We start from the raw sequence: 24,806 nt of genomic DNA, 5'->3' as shown, positions 1-24,806 counted from the left end.
CTCCTGACTCCACCTTCCCTCTTGTGCTCAGATCAACCCGCTTTCCTGGCACCCTGGATCCCATGACCTGCCCTCCTGACCCCTGCCCTCTCAGAACCTCCAGGGGGCGGTCATCACGGGGCTGGAGACGACCAGGCGGCTGGACGGCAGTGGTGGTGCAGCTCCACTCGGCGGAGTCACCCTCGCCACTTCACACCACGTCCAACTTCCACTACCAAAGACGCTGGCATTTTCCCGACGCTATTTGGGTGCTGCGGGTTTTCCAGCACAGTCTTCTGGCTTCATTCGAAAGCTCTGCCTAAGGACGTGGCCGGGTCGAGGCCTTCTGCCGTCGCCAGGAGCGCCCCACGGTATCCTGGCTTCCGCTGCCTGCGCCCATCAGCGGTCATCGTCGACTACAGATTTTAAGGACAGAGGTTCAAACGGGTTTTTCTTCATTGTGCTTGAGGCTCAGAGGGCTGCTTCAGCCTTCAGACGCTCCTTCAGCAGCCCTGCACCACCATCACGCGGTGCACCCAGCAGCAGCACCACCCCCCCACCAACACCCCGGCCCTCGCTCACTGCCCGGCGCTCCCAGTGCACATTCTCTCCCATCTCCCAACACGCTCCCGCCATCACCGGTGTCCGATCTGCTACCCCCACTCACTGAGTTCCTGCCAAGCAACTGGCAGTCCTGGTTCTAGACCTGGTTCCCGCTGGAATTCTCCACAGCTCTTCCCTCTCCGGAAGAGCGAACTGTCGTGGAAGTGCCTCAGTCCCTCCCACTTCCCCACTCTTCTTGGGCGGCTCAGGATGCTCCACCTGTGGGAGAAAGAAGTAACCCGAATCCCACGGCCTCTGCCCCGAGGCTGCTTCTCACGACCTCTTGGACCTCTTGATGTCTTCTTCGTGGTCTCCCACGACGAGGTGCGGGACGCTTTACTTACGACACTTCCTGCAGAAACAATGATGTGTCCTGCACCCGTGACCTCAAGTGAAGGGGGTCCTAAGTTCTTCGCAGCCCCAGACTTGAAGTCACATCGCTCTGCCCAACTGGAGATCGCCAAAAGCATGGCCCCCTGCGCCTGACTGAGCAAACATGGGGCGGGACCCAAGCAGCACCACACACGGGCTCGCGTGCCCCAGGCCCGTCGTCCCGCGGCCCCCGGCCCCCCAGGGCCTTCCGGCAGAGGCTCGTGTGCCCGCTCATGCTCTAAGCAGCCCAGTGGGAGGCTGGCTCAATCCCAGGCTCGTTTTCTCCTGCTACAAATCTTCTTCTCTCCGGCGGTCACTGAGCGTGTCCTCCACGTCCGGGGCTAACGACACCTGGGAAGACACCCTGACGCACAGAGCGGCGAGGCAGGGGCTGTCGCTTCCAGAGCCCGGTCTGAACCACCAAGGGCAGTCAGGCTGGGTCACAAACTCACTCAAACAGGAAACCCTTCCCTTGAAGGAGGGAAGCAGCAGGACCGTCTTAAATACTGGCAGCGGCGGGACAAGGAACCCATGAGGGGGCAGGCTCGCCAGCAAGTGAGGGAAGGACGCGCCCCCGTGAACACCCGAGAGGCCGATAACCACCAACAGTCACAGAGCGGGGTGTGTGGCCAGGGGCGGCACAGGGCTGGTGCTATGCCATGCAGCGCTGAACCGTGCGCCCTGGGACAGACACTACAGACACCAGGCGCTACCATGAACCAGTGCACGTGGATGGGGGGACGGCGACAGAGCTGAATGAGCAGCACACTCCGGACCAGTGACCTGCAGCAGGGCGGGGGAGCTGAGGAGGCACCGGCCATCCCCAAACCTGAGAAGCAGCACGACGCTTGGAGCAGGAGCACCACGGAAACGAGATGCGTGGGGTGCACCCGGCAGGGCCCCTGGAAGGAACAGAGCTCCTTCCTGCCCTTCCGGCTCTGCCTTTCAGGTGCTTCAGTTGCGGCACGCAAGCACAACCTCCCAGCCGCCGGCTCGGGCCTGCGATACTGCCGCCTGCACGTATCTGGAAACAAAGACCCAGATTAAAACAACGCATCACTGGGCCACCTGGGGGCTCAGTCCGTTAAATGTCCAACCCTTGATCTCAGCTCAGGCCCTGATCTCGGGGTCGGGAGAGCAAGCCCTGCATCAGGCTCCCCGCTCCGCAGGGAGTTCACTTGGGATTCTCCCTCCGCTTCCCTCTCTGCTCCTCACAGAGCTCACACTCCCTGAAACAGATCTTCAAAAAATGTTTTTTAAAAGCTGACATGGGTACACTGTTGGTGGGAATGCAAGCTGGTGCAGCCACTCTGGAAAACAGCATGGAGGTTCCTCAAAATGTTGAAAATAGAACCACCCTATGACCCAGCAATTGCACTATTGGGTATTTACCCTAAAGACACAAACGTAGTGATCCAAAGGGGCACGTGCACCCGAATGTTTATAGCAGCAATGTCCACAAGAGCCAAACTATGGAAAGAACCTAGATGTCCATCAACAGATGAATGGATCAAGAAGATGTGGTATATATACACAATGGAATACTATGCAGCCATCAAAAGAAATGAAATCTTGCCATTTGCAACAACATGGATAGAACTAGGGCGTATCATGCTTAGCGAAATAAGTCAAGCAGAGAAAGACAACTATCATATGATCTCCCTGGTATGAGGAAGTGGAGATGCAACATGGGAGCTTAAGTGGGTAGAAGAAGGTTCAATGAAACAAGATGGGATTGGGAGGGAGACAAACCATAAGTGACTCTTAATTCACAAAACAAACTGAGGGTTGCTGGCGGGAGGGGGGGTTGGGAGAAGGGGGTGGGGTTATGGACACTGGGGAGGGTATGTGCTTTGGTGAGTGCTGTGAAGTGTGTAAATCTGGCGATTCACAGACCTGTACCCCTGGGAAAATACATTATATGTTTATTTAAAAAAAAAAAAAAAGTTGACATGGGGCGCCTGGGTGGCTCAGTGGGTTAAAGCCTCTGCCTTCGGCTCAGGTCATGATCCCAGGGTCCTGGGATCGAGCCCCACATTGGGCTCTCTGCTCAGCGGGGAGCCGCCTTCTTCCTCCTCCCTCTGCCTGCCTCTCTGCCTACTTGTGATCTCTCTCTGTCAAATAAATAAATAAAATCTTCAAAAAAAAGGAAAAAGAAAAGGAAAACCCTGGATTTCAGGCACTGTGTTGATGTAAACATGTTAAAATAATTAGACAATCAGGGGTCACAGCAGTATAGGAACCGTCTAGAAAAAGTAGAGAAACAGCCCTGTGGGTCTTTAAGTACTCGGCCACGACTCGGGAGCCAGCTGCCAAGGATGAGAGGATTAGGGGTTGATGCTGAAGATACCCACCTCCTTCCATAAAGGCCAAACAAGAAAATCACACACCTGCCTGAAAGATCATGGTCTAGACACGAAAAGGTTTCAAAATGCATCCACACAAGCACATTGCTCTTTGAAATTTAAAGAAAAAATTTATTGAAGATCTGAAAAACAATTCCTAAAAGATTGACTTTTCCAGAAAACTGTAGCTACACAATGCATTGCGTCTATTATGTTAAAACGTGCATTAGACACAAATACAAAAACCATGAAACAAGCCACCATTCTTCAACAATCCGAGCGCAGGTAAAATGCCTAAGAACAACATGGATGGCCTGCAGGACGGGCTCCTTACCTGAAGCACCATTAAAAAAAAAAAAGCACAAACGGATGAGTGTGTTCCGTTATATACACTGAAGTGAACCTTTGGCACTAGGAATCAGAGCATTTGTCATAGAGCATTAACACATATTATAAAAGTGCGTAGTGTCAAAGGAATAGAACCACCAGCATTCAAAGCAGCTTTGTCGACTAGGCAATAGAACAGGCTACAGTATGTCTCTCTGTTGTCCGTCACTGAATACACTGGTAGCAACTTTGAAATGAAAAAAAAGAAAAGAAAAGAAAAAAGGAGCTGTAACCCCTTTTATTTTTCTCTGTTTAAGGTCAAACAGAAAACAAACATCAACTCTGTTGTACGCTAACATTTTCAAAGTACATCATTTGTACAAGAGAAGGACTAAACAAACTGTGTTTACAGAGATCCAGACGAAGTGCGGGCTGCCGGCCTCACACGGCCTTCCGGTGGTACTCGGGGGGCGCCACTTCATAATCGCTGGCACTAAACAAGGCGGCCGAATTCTTTGCCAGGTATCTAAAAACAGAACGGGAGTCATTACAAAAGTGAAGGAGAAGCCCACCTCCATCTAAATCACGGCACAGACGCCGCACCGAACCGTTTCTCTGAAAAGAGACTAAAATAAACGCAGCCTCGCGGTAAAACACCTGCCACCCCAACTCAGATACACGGGGCCACACACACCAGACAGTGGGGCGTGAGGACGAGAAAGCCAAGTCACCGCATTTCGGAACAGTCAAGAACAGCTGTCTTCACAAGACCACCCTGAGAGCTGGGGCTGTGTTTAGGAAACAGATGTTGCACCCTAAAGGAACCTGCAGTGTCTTCTTTAGCTCTCTGACACTCATTGTATGAAATACAGATTCAGAAACTGCAACCGCCATGAAAACCAAAACGGGCCCTGCACTGAAGGGTCGGTGGCGTGACATTGTAGGAATTCACAGCAAGTCCAGACAGAGGGGACCCTCCTCATCTGAAGGGTGAGGACTCCCAACGCCACGTCCCTCTCCAGGCACATGCAGCAGTCTTGAGATTAGAAAACACGGGGTTATCACTCTAAGGAAATTCAAATACAGAAACAAAGTAGAAACCGACCACTGCAACCTTTCCTCTCAGAACGGTGCCCAGGAACGAATCCACCATTTGGTAGGATCCACACTTTTCTAGATCTTTCCCAGAGAACAAATGCTTCTCCACGAAGAGGGGACTCACACCCCCACTGCTCCTGCAGCGTGGCTGTTTTCAGCTGCCACAAGGTGGACAGCTTCCCCATTGGGATACTTGGAGCTGCAGCCTTCAGCAGCACCTGGCTGTGGAGAACGCGCTGCAGTATACATGTGTCTCACACCTGCGTGCTTTGGCAAATGTCGGTGCACTTTCACATACCTACGGGGTCAGCTCTGGCCCGAGGGAAGCACGTGTGAAGTTTCCACAGGCACTGCTGAAATGCCCTCCGGAAAGCTGCCGGGAGCAGAACCACCCTCTTGCCCAGTTCTGCAGTCCGGTTCATCTCAGCCAGCACGACACAGACCCCCTGACCGTGGAGCCCTGCACACAGTTTCGGTAGGCTACTGAGCTGCCACTGCTGTGGGAGCCCACTGTGCCGCCCGTCCCTGCTTTACTCACCGTGATCACAACTCTTCCGTGTTACTATTTCTTTCTGGGTCACTACTTTTAATCACGGGATTTAACTTTTTACAGTCAAGATGTTTATTTCCTCTATTGTTTGAGTATTTAGAAAGAACTTTCTCACTCTAAAAATAATGAAAATATTACCATTTTTTCCATCATTATCTTAACAGTTTCCATTAAAGATTTATGCTTTCGGGGCGCCTGGGTGGCTCAGTGGTTTGGGCTGCTGCCTTCAGCTTGGGTCATGATCTCAGGGTCCTGGGATCGAGCCCCGCATGGGGTTCTCTGCTCCGCAGGAAGCCTGCTTCCCTCTCTCTCTCTCTCTCTTTCTCTGCCTGCCTCTCTGCCTACTTGTGATCTCTGTCAAATAAATAAATAAAATCTTAAAAAAAAAAAAAAAATTATGCTTTCGATTCATGTAGAATTCTGGCCTGTGACTTCAGCATGCATCCCATTTGTCTCCTTCCAGAAGCCTTCGAGCCAGCTGTCCCCGACAGACACCGGTCCGGCACCGCGGCAGCCGCGCGGCACTCTCCTCCCCACGCCCGCGCTGCACACGCGGCTCTCGCTCGTGCCACCTACGGGGCCGGCGGACCAGGGATCGCCGGTGCACTGCGCTAACTCAGGTTCTTAATTCCAAGCCGACCCTTCCACTTACTTCAGGAAATCATGAAGATAATTTAGCAACAATGCAAGGCTCTTTTCATCCAGAGGAGTATAGGCCAGCATCGCTCCAATCCGCACTGAGTAAACAAGATAATGGAGTCAAGGTTACACAAGAGACAGCACTAGAAGCACCGTTTTATTATGTGGGCAACAAATGCAATCACGGATTCCTTTAAAATACATGATTTTAGAAACTCTTCACTTTTAAACAAATTTGGTAACATTTTAGATAAAAAGTTCGACTGAAATGGAATGTTCGGGTCATTTTCTGGTACCTTTTAATGTCAATTACAAAAGACAAAAAATATTAAAAACCCCAAGGACAGGGGCGCCTGGGTGGCTCACTGGGTTAAGCCTCTGCCTTCAGCTCAGGTCTTGATCCCAGGGTCCTGGGATCGAGCCCTGCACCGGGCTCTTTGCTCAGCGGGGGGTCTGCTTCTCCCTCGAGTTCTCTTCCTTCTGCCCCTCCCCACCACTTGTTACTCTCAGATAAAATCTTTAGAAAAAAAAAAGATAAAAAACCAATGTATAAAAAGTAAATTTTTTTCCTCAACAGGACCTTACCAAATAATCTCAGTAGATGCGGTGCCCCGTACACCTGGGACATGGGCGCGTCCGGGTGGTCGGCAAGGATCTCGGCATACTGTGGTCTCTCAAATTTGTACAGGAGCTGAGTGCCCAACATCACGTTAAAGTACTCCTTTATCCCGGCCACAACCTCATTAACAGCATACTCCCTGACACAAAGACAAAAATATTTACTTTCAAAACAGATCACTTAGGGACGCCTGGGTGGCTCAGTTGGTTAAGCAGCTGCCTTCGGCTCAGGTCATGATCCCAGCGTCCTGGGATCGAGTCCCACATCGGGCTCCTTGCTCCGCAGGGAGCCTGCTTCTCCCTCTGACTCTGCCTTCCACTCTGTCTGCCTGTGCTTGCTCTCACTCTCTCTCTCTCTCTTACAAATAAATAAATAAAGTCTTGAAAAAAAAAAAAAAAACAAAAAAAAAAAACAGATCACTTAGGGGCGCCTGTGTGGCTCAGTGGGTTAAAGCCTCTGCCTTCGCCTCAGGGTCCTGGGATCAAGGCCCGCGCCGGGCTCTCTGCTCAGCAGGGAGCCTGCTTCCCACCCACCCACCCCCCAGCCTACTTGTGACCTCTGTCAAATAAATAGATAAAATCTTCCAAAAAAAATTTAAAAAGTCACTGAAAAGAACTGAAAAATGGGGATTAATTCAACCAGCATTAAGAGCAAGGGACTAGAACGGCAATGAACTTTTAACTAACAAAATTTTTTAAAGGGATTTAAACAAAAGAACAAGAAAAATCAATTCCAAAAATAAAACCAGTGGTAAGCAAACTACAGCCCTCGAGCTAAGAACAGTTTTTAAAAAACATTCGCAAGCAACTGTATTTTACATGGTTATGTGTGTGCTCGTACATAATGGGCACATATTTTTACCTGAAACATTTACTGTCTGGCCCAGAAAGAAAGCATTTGCCCAGCAAACTCCACGTCGAAGCAATGAAATGCTACTTTGCTGGTTTCTGATGGCATTGTTTTTAAGAATAAGTGGCCATTTCAAAGGATTTATTTGGAAATAAAAATACTTAAAAGAAAAATATCTCTGTGTATACTTAAAAAATTTATGTATTCTTACTTATTATCTGTGTTTCCTCGAGATTTCTTGTAATTCGCATAATCCTCTAGAATAGAATCCACATTCTTCTTGGCAGGAAGATAAAAGAGCTACAAAAACAAAACCACACTTAAATAACACAGTATTTTTTTTTTTTAATTACACTGAAAAGCTTTGATGCAACAAAAGACCACCTAACAGTTATGAAATAGGAAATAGCACTGTTCAGCACTTACAACATGGGCTAATGTGGCTGCGGAACTAATAAAAATCTTGTTTTAGTCATTTCAAGTACGTAGCCAAGCGGGACTAGCGGCTGCTGTACTAGCTGTCACGGCTCTAAAGGCTAGTCACGTGCCAGACACACCTTCCTGCCATTCAGTCCATGGAATGTGCCACAGAGAAACGCAGAACCGCGGCTCCCTGGCACTGACATGGTTTACTCTATGTGGGTCACGCACCAGACCCTGCTCGAAGCACACGCGAAATCGCTTTTCATCCTCACCCCGTCAGTCGTGGGAGGTGGGACACACAGCACAAAAGGGCTGAGGAACCCGTCTGAGCGAAGTAACTGGTGAGGCCAAGGTTTGAATCCAGCAGTTCAGCTCAAGAACCAAATCAGGTCCATCTGCTGTTGTCTAGGCCTGAGCCCCAGGCAGTCACACTTCTCGCCCCCCCATCCCTGCCTACGCCATCTAAGAACGTGGCTCCTCGTTCTGGATCTGACGGCTGAGAGCAGTTGTCGAGGTCACACCTGTACGCCCTCGTCCTCAGACCTGGAGCTGGAGAAGAGTCAGCTTCCTTAAACTGAAGGGAGCCCCGAACACCTTGCAGGAGGCCTTCAACAGTCAAGTCTGTACAATTTTTTTCTCAAAACTGTTTTCCACACTGTGAAGAACATCTGAGGACAATCTGAGTCGCTTTCAAGGTACCTGTTTTTGTCGGGTAATTAGGTCCCAGTCATCGACAAGCCACGGTTTTAGCTCCTCGGGAATCTTCACTTTCACTTCAACTCTGTTCATGAAGGTTTCCTCCTGGACAGAAAAGGGAACGGCATTAAAAACCTACTTTTTCCCATGGACACAAACTACAATTCAGGGCTTTTCTCCACCTTTAGAGGCACCACTAAAGTACCCAGACGGACTGCAGAGCCGCCGTTCAGAAATTCTTAAATGAAAGCCCCGACCGCTAAGCCGCTGGGAGGAAAGCATCTCGCCCTCACAGGTAACTGGGTCTACTCGGTGCCTTTCCGTACCGAGGCAGCACCTCGTCAGCGCACTCTCTTCTGCAAGCACTCGGCGCGCTCTTGCATGGTACTTCTGTATTTCTATTACACGCCATTTACCTTCACAAGTATTTCCCATCTATTGTCGATATCCAAGGACTGTTCCAAGTATGACCACCTTGAACTTAATACATAAAATTAAACAAACTGACTCCTAATGAAGTCTTTAATAACCACCATGAAGGTGTCTATTCTGAGAATGCGCCACTCTAAGTACACCCGTTTCCTAACCTCGACGTCAGAAATGTAAAAATGTTACATCAAAATTAAATTCAAGCCCTACTTCCAAATTCATAACTTTGGAAATCAGGAATGATTTTATCACTCAGAAATTCTAAACTCATGAAAACTCAATTTCTGCTTGTTTACTGCACAAAGTACTACACTAACACGCGACTTACGAAGGTAAGGCACTACTCACGCTCTCCACGGTGGGGTCCACGCGGGCCCTCTTCTTGCGAGGTGGCGGCGGGGTCTCACTGGTGCTGCCGCCATCCCCATTCCCGGGTGCTGCACAGGTTTGGGGGGGGGGGGATTTTCAGCTTAATAGAGGAGAAACTCACAAGGAAAACAGTCTGAACCCCCAGGGCTCCCACTTGCCCATCACACAGGAGTTGCTCAGGTCCGCCACAGAGAACCACAGTCCCACCACAAACAGCTCACAAACAGTTCTACCAAACATCTAGCGTAAGGCAACATTTCACAGTATCTTACATTTATTAAAAAAAATACTGTCTTCTCCATCAAAACTAAACGTGCCACAGGTTCCTCCATGTAAAAACAGTATCAGAGCTGGGTCTCTAGTTCCCCAGGATCACACTAGGATGTAGGGACTCGAGAATGCTGCTGTGACTCCGCTCTGACATGATCAACAAACACGCTTACTCTGAAAACTCTGTAAACTTTAACATTTAACACTAATTTCAAACTGCAAATGCTATAAAGATAAAATAATGAATTTTACCAAATTTAATATTCTTACCTTTCTGTTTGTTCTTTTTGGTTTTCCTAAAAGGAGAATGGGAGAAAAGAGAAAGAAAAAAAGTGATTACTGCTAGCAGAAGTTCCCTTTGACCAGGATTAAGTTCACAGAGAAATACCGCCTTGGAGGGGGAGACCAGGCTGTGAACCACTCCCTGGTCAGACGACAACTTTCCCTGACGGCTGGCTACACGCACACCTCCCTCCACAGAGTACAAAAGTAAACCAAGCCACGTGGGCAGACTCCAAGGATATTACTAATTTACAAGTCCACTGCATATGTTATGTAGTTTCTAAGAACAAGTTCTACCCCCAGTCCCGCAAGTTCAAGTACCCCCATGAGCTAGGCACCGGACACCTCCGGGACGCACAAACCGCCCTCACCGGCCCCTGTCGCCCTGTGCTCCTCTCAACCGGCTACTCCCTCCTCCGCTCTTCCCTGCACAAAACGAAGCTTCTCTCCTTCTTCTTGGTCATCTCAAATTGCAACTTAACTCCTGTCCATTTACAAACTAGCGAACAGCAAATTACTCATTTTAATTTCATACGTGACTATTTATAATAGAGTACAAGGAAACCAGGAACCAAACCAGAACACTACAGGAGGCTGACTCTTCCGCTTTAAAAAACATTCATAAATATTACTAACTCTACTGATCTAATTTAGAGCACAGGGTTCATTTAACAACTCAAATTCACTTTATGTTCACGTGTTAGCACAAGTCTGGCCATCCAAAAGTACAGGGTTTTTTTTCCTGTCTCCCCAAGTTTAATTTCTGGAACACAAGTACTTGTTGGGACAGCACTTCTGGGTCAGATTAAACCATGAACTTTTACTGCTACGTCTCAAGAACAGGGAGGGACCAGAAGAAACCGAGAGCCCTGACACGCTCACTCCTTACCCACGCGTTCTATGCCACAGAATTAAGGAAAAAACACTGACAACTGACCCTAACTCTGAAATCTATAAACTACACTTCACTGAATCACAGCAGTAAAGACTCACAGACATTCTTGCTTCAACCTTCTTGCTTACGTTAATTAAACAAGCCAGTTTCTCCCACTATGCAGCCCATTTCCTACAGCAAGCTGCTGGTGTTGTCTGTGGTCCTTTCTCTAACCCATGACTATGTAGTATATAGTCAGAATAACAGCTGTTAAATTCAATTTAAAGAGTAACTGGGGGTGCCTTGTTGGCTGAGTGGGTTGGGCCTTCAGCTCAGGTCATGATCCCAGCGTCCTGGGATCGAGGCCGCATCAGGCTCTCGGCTCGGCAGGGAGCCTGCTTCCCTCTCTCTCTGCCTGCCTCTCTGCCTACTTGTGATCTCTGTCTGTCAAATAAATAAATAAAATCTTAAAAAAAAAAAAAAAAAAAAAAAGGTAACTTCATATCTTCTATGTCTAAAATGAGATTCATCCAGCATATTCCTGGCGTTTTCAAGTTAAAATGTTCTAGTTTCCATTTTCGATAAATCCTAACACATGGTAAGTACTGAGTTTGAATTTTACTTGTAGAATTATATGCAAAATTGAAACAAAGACAGAGCTTCTTACACTTCAACATTCTTCTGTTGCAGACCAGACGTCTTCTTTCCCGGGGCAGCCCCTCTCATCTTCCCCTCTGCATACTGCTCCCTTCAAAAATAATTTCAACAGTTGTCATTAAATGAGTACTTATGTGGAAAAATAAATTGTCCCAGCTCGATTCCATTTGAAATTTATATGCCAACTGAGGTCCCACGTCCCCTTCCCAAGTGTAACTCCCACAGAGCCCAAGAGCCCAAGATCACATGAGTTTGCAACCACAGGAATTCCCAACAACACCCTGCTGTTTTCTATCGACCACTATAGACAGACTCAAGAAATGACGGGTATCTACTTCCTTTTTCTAGGAAAGGCTTCTGACAGCCTAAAGTTTAAAGCCCCAACACAGCAGCTGACAGGTACCAAGAATCATTTTGTAGGCAAGAGGCCAACATAATTTCTACTGTTCATTCCATTTTCCAAAATTAACTTACAGACATTTCTCCTCATTCTCACGCTACAAAACAAACTTACTGGTTGGCTTTTTGGAGTTCCCGCTGTTTCTGCAGATTGGTATCCACGTATTTGAGCACTCTGCTTTCTGGAACCCATTCATCCCAACTGAAATAGACAAAAGTGAAATTATCATTCAAAGTTATTTTTATCACTATTCAGACTTTGTCCACCAATTACTCTTTAGAGATCCAAGAGGTAAGACTTTGGATTTCTCTGACGACATTTAATTTACTAAGACTACAAATCCATTCTCAAATGAGTATCTGTTCTGTAAAGGAAGGAAACATTTCATACCCTCATAAGCTGCATTCCAAATCGTAGCTGCCACATTAATTACAAAAACACATTATTCAAATCCTTCTTCAAATGACTTAGGAGCATGGCACTTAACAGGAAAGTCCCTAAGCAACTACCCTTACCGAGTAAAAAGATCCTGAAGAATTTTAACTCCCAGAAAAGGGAAAAAGAGTCCGTCAAAAGCTAATAATATGGAACATAACAGCAATGTTACAAAACTAGCTATGCATTCCTTTCATCACCTGTAAAATGGGTGTAACTGTACCTACCTTTATGGAACAGTTATAAAAATTAAAACAGTACGTGTAAAACAGGAGTCTGACACGTGAGACACACTCAAGGCTGGTCAGGAACACGATCAGGTCTAGCACACTCAAACACCATCCGGACCAGCTGCGCTAAGTCCGCCGATCAAACCATCACCCGACGGTTTCTCAGACTACACTGTCCTCAACCTTCATTCACAAATGCAGGCACTAACTTCCAAGACCTAATCAGAAAGATCGCTTTAAACATCAAAAGGGAGAACCAACCACTCTTTAAAAGTATCTAGTTGTGGGCATCTGGGTGATTCAGTCAGTGAAGCATCTACCTGAGGCTCAGGTCATGACCCCGGGGACCTGGGATTGAGTCCCGCATCGGTGGGGGACTCTTCTCCCTCTCCCTCTGCCTGCTACCCCTGCTTGTGATCCCTCTCAAATAAATAAAATCTTAAAAAAGAAAAAAAAAAATCTAGGGGCACCAGGGTGGCTCAGTGGGTTCCCGGGGTCCTGGGATCAAGCCCAGCATCTGGCTCTGCTCAGCAGGGAGCCTGCCTCCCTCCCGCATCCCCTACCCTACCCCACCCCACCCCACCCCACCTCCCTGCCTGCCTCTCTGCCTACTTGTGATCTTTCTCTGTCAAATAAATAAATACAATCTTTGAAAGAAAAAAAAAATCTAGTTGCTTTAGCATTCTGGCACTTAGTAAAGCTCCTTCAAGATTTCTGATGCAGTTTTTCTCCAAAGGGGAAATCAGAAACAAGGTATTTCGTAGGGAACGCTGAACTATTCATGCGAAGTGATTCTTTCCTCCTGCCGAGGGAGCTCCTTTAGTGACACAATTCAATATATTTCAAAGCAAAATCTTTTATTGAATGATTCCCCACTCTGACCTCTTACATAAGATAGCCAAAGGAGAATAAGTAATTAAAGCGCAATCCTCAATATGATTTCCTAGAGAAAACTTTAAAACATGCATTTACCTAGAGGTCAGGAGGGGGTGGTGTACTGAGGGAGCTCCTTCAGGAACAGGAAAAAGGGCTACAATATCCTCACGTGTCTTCAAAGCTTTCTCAGAGCGCCTGGGCCTCCCAGCACTTCTGATACAGACAGCACAGTACAAAGTAATCTCAGTAACTAGGTGCAGAATTTAGCTTAAGCTTTATTAAGATTTATTTACAAATGGAATATTTAAATGTCTGTGTCAACAAGTTCCAATAAGGTCTTTGAAAATTTAGAAATATGTTATTTCTATAATATATTGTGCTTCTGAAACTATGTATATAGTTACTAAAGTTTAAAAAACTCCAATCTGGAGACTGGGTTTCTGCTGCATGACTTCCTGAAGATAAGGTATTTGACAAACCATTTTCAAAATGAGAATCTTACTTTTACTTACACATCTATTTTTATCTAGTTCCACGCTCTCTAAATCCAGGGGAGCTGTCAATCTTTCTTCACCACAAAGTCCCATTTTGGACCACGAAAAATCCCTCCCCACTCCTATCCAACCAGATCTAAATAAACACTTCGATCTAAAAACCAAATCAAGGGGAGCCTGGCTGGCTCCGTCAGCAGAGCGTGCAACTCCTGCTCTCCAGGTCCTGAGTTCAAGCCCCAAACTGGCACAGTATTTACTTTAAAAAAAATGTTTAAAAATTTAAAAATAACAAAAAACAAATCAATTCCAGAGTTTCCTTTATGTGTCAGAAGCTGAAAACCCTTGCTGAACCACAGGAAGTGAAATACCTTTTGCTCTGAGGAACACCACTACTAGGGCAATAACTGAAGGCCAGACGTTCAAAATTTTCCTAAGGCACAGTTGAGAATTTTCTAACGGTAGCTTGTCACTAATTCCCACAATTCCAGTGACCTGTGGCATTACTCACACAGTACTAAGTAGAAACATAACACACTTGTTGGGCATTTGCATAACTCTTCCCCATTTCAAAATGGGTTTATTTAAAGGCTTTTCTAAATACTAAGATCAGATTTTCCACAATTATGCATTCTGACTTATATTCCAAATCACCTACAAAAAATACACCTTTGTTCATTAATATCCTCAATACACCTAAGAGATATTAGAGATCTCTAATGTTTAGTGCCATTCTTAAGTTCTTCTTCCAAGGAATCAGTATATAAAAATTAGCTGAAAATAAATCTACGCGGGGGGTGCCTGGGTGGCTCAGTGGGTTAAAGCCTCTGCCTTCAGCTCAGGTCCTGATCTCAGAGTCCTGGGATCGAGCCCCACATCGGGCTCTCTGCTCAGAGGGGAGCCTGCTTCCTCCTCTCTCTCTGCCTGCCTCTCTGCCTACTTGTGATCTCTGTCAAATAAATAAATAAAATCTTTAAAATAAATAAATATATATATATATACGTTCTATCATTTACTTGTGTTACTGAATTCTATCAAAGGAAAAAACATTATCTTAAAACTGCAGAATCAGGAAATACAAGCACTTGGCACTTTCAAAATTTCTTATAAACTACAAATCCCACTCAAAATCCAAGTCTTTAAACTATACAAATCTACCTGTAATTTTACACAAAATATTATACATAAAAAAGAGTTAAAGCACAAAACCTGTGTGTTCACAGCCATTCAGGAGAAATCTTAAAACAATTATTTACAAGTGTAAATAGGTAAGGGAGCAAATCTGTGCCATGAATTTGCGGTTTTTCTTTGATTTTCTGGATAGAGTTTAACTTTCCCATACGACAGGCACGAATGAGATCTTCTACTGTGTGGAGAGGACAGAGAATCTTCCTGGACTGTAACGCTCTCAGCTGTACCCGACACTGACAGAGCGCCCCCCTGTATCATCAATCTACTGCACGACTGAAGCACAGTTTCAATATTTTCTCAATAGGGAAAGCTACAATACACATCAGGAGCCATATGATGAACTTTCCTGCATATTAGAAATAATTCAGATATTAGGAATCACACTTAAAATCATAGTTTACGGGGCGCCTGGGTGGCTCAGTCATTAAGCGTCTGCCTTCGGCTCAGGTCATGATCCCAGAGTCCTGCTCAACAGGAAGCCTGCTTCTCCCTCTCCCACTCCCCCCCCCCCCCCCGCACCGTTTATGTTCCCTCTCAGTTAAAATCTCTTAAAAAACTAAAAAATAAAAAAAAATTTTTTTTTTTTTTATAAAACCAGTTTACTTCTACAAAACAGAAGGGTAATTTTCTCCATGGTTTTCCCAATTTATTATTTATAATCCTATCTGTCATTATTATTAGCTTGATTTCTAAGTGGGGGGAAAAATCACAAGGAACGGGCTTTCACACATTTTAGATTTCCACCTTTCTACCACTGTACTAATGGAAGAAAAGTGAAGAGCCTGGTATTTCTTCTTGGCTAAAAGCATTCTGTGAAAAATTTTTCTAAGAAATAAAACTGGGCTGGGTCACCTAAACAAGACCAAAGTCACAGGGCCAGTGAGAGTCAGAGAGAAGCTCCTTCCACAGCACCCGAGTGCTCACGGCATCCGACGGCTTGCTCACATGGGGACCAGGCACCAGGACACAGCTACGTGATACAAAACCTTCAAAGTTGATAGAAAATAACCCCAGAAGAACTACCTTCTGGCAATCTTTGAAGGACAAAACACCACCAATTAAAGTAATTTAAAGTCTCTGATAGTAAAAATTACAGACTTCAATGTTGAAAACCAAAAATGAGTAAATTATTAGATGTGATTATTTGTGGGTCCCCAGGAGAAAGAGTCATCGCTGGAAAAGAGAGCGCCGCTGGCTAGATATTCTAGAACACATTCAGTCTACTGTCCGCTCCTGGTAGCGAATCCGTACACCACTCCTTAAAAAAGAAAGTCTAACTCTTCACGGTGAAAACTTAGGCTCTGCAATTAAATTTTTGTATCTTTATTAAACCATATTCTAAAAAGTGAACACGTGAAATCCCTCTCTGCCAACACTTACATTGTCCAAGTTCAGAACATAGATTGGTCATTACTTCCTCATCAATCAACCTTATCCTTTTTCCTTTTTAGGCAAAAAATCCAACCAGCTCGGAGTGTAACTGTTTGCAATTAGTAACTGAGTTTATGCGAAGGAAAAAACACGAACTGTCCTAAAATGTACCAAAACCAGGAAAAAAAAGTAGTTGGTTGACTATTACTAGACATTATACTACAGCACGAGAAATAATCCAAAGAACTTAAAATAAAATGGCTCTGCAGCCTAAAATCTATTACTGTCTTCATCCTACACAAACACAGGTTACGCTAAAACCATACGAGAATTAAGAGGCTTGGGTTCGTGACACACATGACACAGGCTACCTTGTTAGAAATAAAACATTGCTTTTAAAGGTCTAATGCTAATACTCACTTTTTATTCCAACCACTGTAATGTATAAAGTATTTCACTTGTTTGTCCTTTATGGCAACCTTTACACACTGAAATAAAAAAGAAAGAATTCACTCAGAAATAGTTTTTGAGAAAGAAGATGACCATCTGGTACGCTTTTCGGGTTATGCAATCTTTCAGACACTCCACTCGAACTCTGTGGCCAAAAATGAGGACACGATGTGTCGGTCACGACCAGTGTTGGAGCTTCTCATTCACAGACGAGTCATACAACTACCTCACAACCACCAGCTGCCGGAGCAGGTCCAGCAACGCAGAAGAGGCCACCCTGACCCTCACATCAGTGGCTCGATTCGCTCTCCAAGAACAGCTCACAAAAGCCGTGTCTGCACTTTATCCACGTACGCCAGTCAGAAGCGTCCCACGAGTCCAAAACATCCAGCTCAAGGACGTCAGGTATACCATATTGTTCCAGGCGTCATTAACTTATGGGAGACAACGAACTGTTTCACTGCAGAGTATTAGCAACCAGCAAAGTGACATGTTCTTCTTAAAAGCGCCGGGCCACCAGCATGCATGACAGAGAAGTTACTAACCCTGACGAGCGATCACTACCCGCTGGGGATGGAAGTCTCTATCTTGGGCAAACCAGGAGAACCGGGACAGTTAAGCCAGTCCAACAGCTATTTAAACACTGTTTACTGGAGTTTCTGCTGCCAGAGGGACTGGCTGGGTCAGGGGAGTTGACACAACAAACGGGATATTCAGGGACAGAAATGACCAGCAGAGCTCACAAGGTACTTACAAACTGTTAGTATGACATCACGGAGATGTTCACGCACATAAAGTTACCAGATTCTCCATAAACCCAATTCAGCCATTTCAGAACTTTAAGAACACACATCGAATCTATGTATTCGAAACAGAGGAAAAACAGTGCACGTGGCTATTACCCGGTCACAAGGGCCCTTTGCGACTGTTGGGACCACTTTCACACACACAGATGCTCACCACGAATGCCACAGAAACCGCACTGAACGCGGCACGTTCTGTACACCGAGCTTGAAAACTACAAGCGTTGACTACCCTCACACCCGACGTACGTGCGCTAGAAGTTACCGGAATGGAACACTAGCAACACTTTTCACTGGGGAAGGTCTCCTCGCGTTTGCCTCCAGGGGAGTGTAAAACCGGGTTCGACAAGAGGAGCGCAGCACCAGCACAGAGGAAAGGAAACCCCTGGGATTCACACTCTGACAGACACCCCCACCAGGAGGGCAGGCGTCTTCACACGCGGAACGTCTACACTGAGCTCGGCACAGGCAACCAGCTCAGGCTCACTCCGCGTTCCACACTTCCACCCAAAGCCGACCGCGGCAGCCCTTTCTCACCAGTCACTCAGTACACAATGCAACTCGCTCCCACAAAGAACCAGTCTTCTACCTTTCCCCTCAAACGCTCCTTCAGCAGCTGGGCCTTCAGCGGGTCGCAAGGCAAGGGGCAAGGCGGCTGTGCCGCGTCTGACCCACTCAACGAGCGAGAGAAGATGCCAGACTCTAGGGACTACTCATCCGTGAAAACGGCCACTGCCTGTCTTCCCACCAAGCCCTGCAACCTGAGGCTCGAGTCATGTCATCGGTCAGCTCAGCCGACTTCTCAAAGGAAAACGGCGTCATACCTTCGCTTCATAAAGAAGAGGCCCGTGAAAGCACAGCACTCGCTCACCTGGAAAAGTGAAGAAAAACATGCTGAGTTAATTGTAATTTCTCTTCGTAGCTAAGGGTCACACGTGAGAGCTGTCACACCCGCACTCGCACGTACTGCTCACAAACCGGGAGCACGGCCGTGTACAGATTAACGCTTCAGCTCCCACCTCAGCCGTGCCCCACGAAACAAGACCTTAGCACGCACTGTAAAGAGCAAAAAACGACGGGAATGTCAATCGTCTTAGATCATCAAATCATCTATCTCCTGGCTAAGCCCATAAAATTCTGTAATATCTACCTTTCGGCAGAGTTTGAGTTTGGTTTTTGGGGTTTTTAAGGTTTTATTCATTTATTTGACAGACAGAGATCTCAAGTAGGCAGAGAGGCAGGCAGAGAGAGAGGAGGAAGCAGGCTCCCCGAGGAGCAGAGAGCCAGACGAAAGCAGAGGCTTCATCCACTGAGCCACCCAGGTGTCCCCCCCCTTTTTTTTAAAAGATTTTGTTTATTTATTTAAGAGAACTCGAGGGAGGGAGAGGAAGCAGCAGACTCCCTGCTGAATAATGAGCGAGGAGCCTGACAGGGGCTGATTCCAGAAACCTTAGATCATGACCTGAGCCAAAAACAGATGCTTAGCCCACTGAGCCACCCAGATGCCCCTAGCTCAACCCTTAAGAAACCACAGGGCAATAAAGTTTTCACCATTTTAAAATATTACTGTTACTTTTTTAAAAAACTGACAGCTGGGGCACCTGGGTGGCTCAGGTCAGGATCCCGGGGTCCTGGGATCCAGCCCCACATGGGGCTCCCTGCTCAGCAGGAAGCCTGCTTCTCCCTCTCCCACTCCCCCTGCTTGTAGTTCTCTCTCTCACTCTGTCAAATTTTTAAAATCTTAAAAAAAATAAAAACCTTTAGGGGCGCCTTGGGTGGCTCAGTGGGTTAAGCCTCTGCCTTCGGCTCAGGTCATGATCCCGGGGGCATCAGGCTCTCTGCTCAGCAGGGAGCCTGCTTCTCTCTCTCGGCCTCTGTTGCACCTCTGCCTGCTTGTGCGCAAACGCGCTCTCTCTCAACAAATAATAAATAAAATCTTTAAAAAAAAAAAAGAATAAAAAAAACCTTTTCACATAAATAAACTGGCAACTTACAAACCTTCAACATAAGTTACTCTAAAGCAGATCAGTATATTCACTTTCGATATAGGATACTCAGGCTCTCACATACCTACGGGGCACCGTCAGAACAGGGGTTCTGGGGGCGCCTGGGTGGCTCAGTGGGTTAAGCCACTGCCTTCGGCTCAGGTCATGATCTCAGGGTCCTGGGATCGAGTCCCGCATCGGGCTCTCTGCTCAGCAGGGAGCCTGCTTCCTCCTCTCTCTCTCTCTGCCTGCCTCTCTGCCTACTTGTGATCTCTCTGTCAAATAAATAAATAAAATCTTTAAAAAAAAAAAAAAAAAAAGAACAGGGGTTCTGTCCGCGGAGAGCAACATTCTGCACTCCCCACCGGATTTCCTTTGATCTTCCCGCGCAACAGGAGTGAGTGAGGAGCTGCCACAGAAACAGCTGGTGCAAAAGCACAGAGACCTGACAAGCCAACACTACCACTGGGGCACAGACCACATGCAGCAAGTAGAAATCAGAGTTACACCGATCCCCCAGTGCCTATGTGTCGCATCATGAAGTCGGGACCTGACCCTGTCAGAAGGATTCCCAAATCTGCCCAACAGTCTCTTGGAGTTTTTAAAACTGCAGCTGCTCCAGCTTTCCCACGAGCACCCAGGAACGCTCATCAACCCTCTCCATGTCACTCTTGTGCAGTGGTCCCCTCTGAAGACCCCACCGGAGGCTGCTGGGCCCGTGCAGAGCCTCCCGTGGAGACCCCAGGCAGGAAGACCCATCAAGGACCTCTCCGCAGACTCCGTGCTGAGGAGAGAATTGGGTCTAAACCAAAAGCAGTTGAGGAGGAGGGACAGACAAGCAAAAACAGCAGGTTTAAACTGATGTCCAGGCTGGTGCGGGCACTAACCAGAACAGGAAATGGAGGGAGGCGGCTCAGACCCCTTTCGGACTGCATGACAAGGCTGCAGCCCGTCCAAAACGGAGCTCTAGTAAGCAGCTGGGGACCAAGTCCAGAGCTCAGGAGAGCGTCTGGCTGGAGCCACCCCTGGACACCACGGGCAAGGACAAGACCCTGGGATACAGACAAGGTGCAGCGCCAACAGCAGCAGCAGAGAGCAAGACTCCGTCCCCTAACCTCCCCGCCCAGCTGCAGTTCAGACACTCGTGAAGGGCACCCGGGTGGCCGGCTGGTCAAGCGCCAGCTCTTGATCTCAGCTCAGCTCATGACTTCAGCGTCAGGAGATTGAGACCCCCGTGGGCTCCACGCTGAACATGGAACCTGCTTAAAAACGAATACTAAAGACCCCCTGAAAACGGCCTTCTGCCAAAGACAAGGGCAAGGAGGCCAAGGCCCTTGTGACCCCCGTCCTAGCTACCAGACCCGCTCCTCCTGACAGACGCACAGCGAGCAGGAGGCCAGTCAGCCAGGAGAACCCACTCCCACAGCCCGTGCTGGGTAAAAGGGGACAGACCGGTAAGGGGGCAGGAGAGCGGAGCATGGGGTCAGATGCGCCCTGGAAAGCCCTGCTCCGCTCCCAAGACCAAGGTCAAGGTACTCTGTCCAGGCTCTCCCAGGCAGGGCCACCGAGGTTCCAACGCCCCCTGCTCCCACTGGTCGGGGCTAGCACCAGCTGGCCAGCCCCTGACCGCGGGCAGCCGGCCGGTCACTCCCCGCCGGCACAGAACTTCCAGGCGAGGATGCGGCCGCACGCACACCGGCGGCCCTCGCACACCTCGCATCGGAGCCGTCACCGCAGTCCCCCGGAACCGGGAAAGAGAGCGTCCGACCACGCGGCCACCATCCCAGAAGCAAAGATGTTGCGCGGCGTCCAAGGCCCCCTGCCCGCGTCCTGGCAGGCACCGCGCTCCAAGCCCGGCCGCGGACACACCGCTGGAGCGGCCGAGCGCCAACGCCAGCGCCGCCCGGCCCGCGCAGTACCGTCTCCCGCGGCACGCGGGCCCTCCGCCGTCGCCCCCTACTCCGTCCCCATCACCCCTTTGGTTGACGACTAAAGCGCTTCCTCCAGGAAGCCCTCTGGGACTGCTCCGGACCCGGCCATCCGCGCCGCGGCCCCCGACAGGCTGGAGAGCCCGGAGCACACGGGTCAGCGACGGGGCCGACGCCGAGACCGCGGTGCGGACACGCGGGCGATGACGTCATGCCCCTGGGGTGGGGGCGACGCACCTGTCGGTCCACCCGAGCCAATCCCACCGCCGCCGCGACCCCGGGGTCACCGGGAGCGGGACCCACACCGCGGCGAGGGGCCACGAGAGCGCGCGCGGGGCTTGGAGGGGAGGTCGTACCCGAAATAGTCCGTTTCGTGTGTCCTTCCGAGCCCCCCGGCCCGAACCGTGCGCACCGCCCGCGCAGTCGGGCGGACCACGGGGGCGTCGGCGGGCCGTCCAGGTGGGAGCGAGGGCGCCGCGCGTCCCGGCCCCCGGCCCCCGGCGCCGCCGCTCGCTCCACGGGAAGGCCGACACACGGCGACGGGCGGCCCGCCCCGCTGCACGCCCCGCCCGCGACCCCCCGCCCGCCGCCGCCGCCGCCGCCGCCGCCGCCGCCGCCGCACAAAGCCCCGCGCGGCCGCCGGGAGGGGGCGCTGCGCGCGCGAACGCCGGCGGCCATGATGGCGCGGCGGCCTCGCAGCGGCCATTTCGCAGCGGCGCGCTCCCCCCGCGCGGGGCCCCGCCAGGCGCCCCCACGCCCGCCAGGCCGCCGCCCCCCACCGCGGGCGCCCCCCGTTCCCTCAGGCCGAGGCGGGCGGGGCGCCGGCCGCGGGGCCGTCCCGGGCCTGGCGCGCCCCCCCCCCCCCGCCGCGCGCGGCCGCCCCTCCCCCACGCCACATCAGCTCCCCGCCGCCGCCATGGCGCGCCCGCCGCCTCCCCACAATGGGCGTCCCCGCGCCCGCTTTGCCCGAGGCGCCCGGCCTCGCCGGCCTCCCCGCCCGCGCCGCGCCCGCGCCCGCGCCCGCCGCAATGCGCCTTCCGCACAAAGCCTTGCCCGCGCCCCCGGCCGCGGCCCGCGTCGCCCCCCGGCCCCGCCGCCCCCGGCCGCCCCCCGGCCGCCCGCGCGCCGCCCGCCGCCTCTCCCCGACCGCCCGGACTCACCCTCCTGGAATTTGGGCTTCGGGTCCTGCTTCGGCGCCATTTATAAGTGATTCGCCGCCGCCTCCTCCTTCTCCCACCACCCCCGACTACCGCCCCCTACTCTCTACCCCACCCAGCGCCGCGTCAGACGCGCCGTCAGGCTCCGCCGGCTCTACATCCTGGGCCCGATTTGCCAGCGCCCGCAGACCTCACCGCGCCGCGACCGCGCAGCCGCCGCCCCAGCCAACGGCCGCCCGCCGCGCACGCGCCGCTGCGCCGCGCCGCCCCGGGGCACGCCGGGACCGGTAGTTCGGCCGAGCGCGGGACGGGGGGGGGGGGGAAGCCGAGAGCGCGGGGGCCCGGCCCCGCCCGCCCGCACCCCTGCAGCACCCGGCTCCTCGGGGCCGCCCGCGTCCGGGTGACCCGGGGTTGCGTGTGTGGCCGGCGGCGGTGGGCGCCCCGCTCCCGCCGCAGCCCCTCAGCCGCCCCCGCGACCCCGAGGGCCGCGGACCCAGCCGTGCCCGCGCCCCGCGCTGCCCGCCCCCGGCACCCCGCCCCTGCCTTCCGTGCTCGCGGGGAACTCGGGGTGGGGATTCTGCAGCCCCCGCCAGCTCGTTCCTGAGGCCGCCGCGCAGCAGCGTCAAACGCGGGGCGCAAGTGTGGGGACCCCGTCGTGTCCCTCGTGTCCCTCGTGCCCCTCCCCGGCCTGCTCCTGCCGTGACACAGCGGAGCCGATACCGCGTGTCTTCTGCCCACACCGGCAGTCACGTGTATGTCCGCCTCCCGCGTCCGGGGGCTCACCGCCTCCCCGAGGATTCGCCGATTAACCGAGGGGACCTGGGGTCTCCTGCAGGGCCCTGGGGCTGCTTCCAGGGCCCCACTGTCCGGAGCCCGCCGCTTCAACCTACACCACTGTGCACGTGCTGGTGTTATTTTGGGGCCCCGGATGGGGCATTACTGAGTCAGAGGCTGTGGGCCTGTTCGACGGCCTTCACCCGACATTCTCCGAGAGCCTGTGTTTCCCGTCGGTGCCCACCGTGCTGTCCGGTCCCTACACCCCGGTGTCAGAGGAAGGCGAGCTGCGGCCGGGAAACCGGACCTGGAGCAGAACCTCCTCCAGAAATGGGGGGAGGGCGAACTTGAGGTGGGAGGGGGGCCCGGCCGGAGGGGGGCCCGGCCGGAGGGGGGCCGACGTGTGCTGGGTCCTTCTCTGCTGTGCTTCCGTGGTGCCTGCTTATGTAGAAATTCATCAAGATGGACGGTGTGAGTAATGCACTCGTAAAAATTCATCACAGTATACAGTTATGAGTAGTGCACATTAACAAAAATATCTCTTAAAACTCACTTTATTTGGGGATACCTGGGTGGGGCAGTCAGTTAAGCATCTGGCTCTTGATTTTGGCTCAAGTCACAATCTCAGGGTCCAATCCCGCTGTGGGGGCTGGTGTGGAGCCTTAGGATTCTTGACATTCTCTCCCTCTCTCTCCGCGCTGCCCACCCCCGCCTCTCTCTCTTTCTCTCTCTCTCTCTCTCTCCTCTCTCTAAAAAACAAACAAACCAAACCAAAACCATACAGAAAACTAGAAAGAAAAATACATTCCAGATCATGCCTGATTTCCTCAGTATGGCCCTCCAACACAGAAAGGCATTCTCTTACAGACCAACAATACCATTATCACGCCCAATTACCTGTGAGTCCCTAAAATCATATCATTCCCTTTCCAGATTTCCTCACTGGCCCCCAGATATTTGTATTTTTGTTGCCTTTTTTTTTTTCCAAAACTGAATCCATTAAATGACATTTCCTTTAAGATTTTATTCATTTATTTGACAGAGAGAGATCACAAGTAGGCAGAGAGGCAGGCAGAGAGAGAGGAGGAAGCAGGCTCCCCGCTGAGCAGAGAGCCGATGCGGGACTCGATCCCAGGACCCCGAGACCCTGAGACCCTGAGACCACCACCCGAGCTGAAGCCAGAGGCCTAACCCACTGAGCCACCCAGGCGCCCCCATTAAATGACATTTTGCATTCAGTCCTTAAATCTCTTAAACCTATTTTAAATCTAGGTCAGAAGCGCTTATGGTAGGAATCCATGGATGCAATTCCAAGGGTCCATGAACCCTTTGGT

General features: G+C 50.5%; 1 protein-coding gene across 3 annotated transcripts; it reads right to left on the bottom strand.

Annotated features, from left to right (window-relative positions):
• Positions 1–3,410: 3,410 nt before the first annotated feature.
• On the bottom strand, positions 3,411–22,888 carry MORF4L1 (mortality factor 4 like 1). 3 transcript variants are annotated; one of them, XM_059179790.1, is made up of 13 exons: positions 22,702–22,888; positions 18,453–18,499; positions 16,796–16,863; positions 13,419–13,535; positions 11,896–11,982; positions 11,392–11,472; positions 9,839–9,864; positions 9,278–9,366; positions 8,504–8,605; positions 7,593–7,681; positions 6,499–6,671; positions 5,927–6,011; positions 3,411–4,152 (listed from the first exon to the last, which is right to left on the bottom strand). In XM_059179790.1, exons 1-13 carry the CDS (start codon positions 22,739–22,741, stop codon positions 4,068–4,070), a joined length of 1,089 nt encoding a protein of 362 aa, XP_059035773.1. In that variant the 5' UTR covers positions 22,742–22,888; the 3' UTR covers positions 3,411–4,067. The 3 variants fall into 3 exon arrangements, with proteins under 3 accessions (XP_059035773.1, XP_059035774.1, XP_059035775.1); XM_059179791.1 differs by having other exon boundaries at positions 13,419–13,532; XM_059179792.1 differs by lacking the exon at positions 13,419–13,535 and having other exon boundaries at positions 22,702–22,881.
• Positions 22,889–24,806: the final 1,918 nt, after the last annotated feature.

Source organism: Mustela lutreola, chromosome 7 (assembly GCF_030435805.1).
Source record: "Mustela lutreola isolate mMusLut2 chromosome 7, mMusLut2.pri, whole genome shotgun sequence".
Lineage (NCBI taxonomy): Eukaryota > Metazoa > Chordata > Mammalia > Carnivora > Mustelidae > Mustela > Mustela lutreola.
The sequence above is the reverse complement of the archived record's forward strand: the minus strand, read 5'-3'. Positions and strand labels throughout refer to the sequence as shown.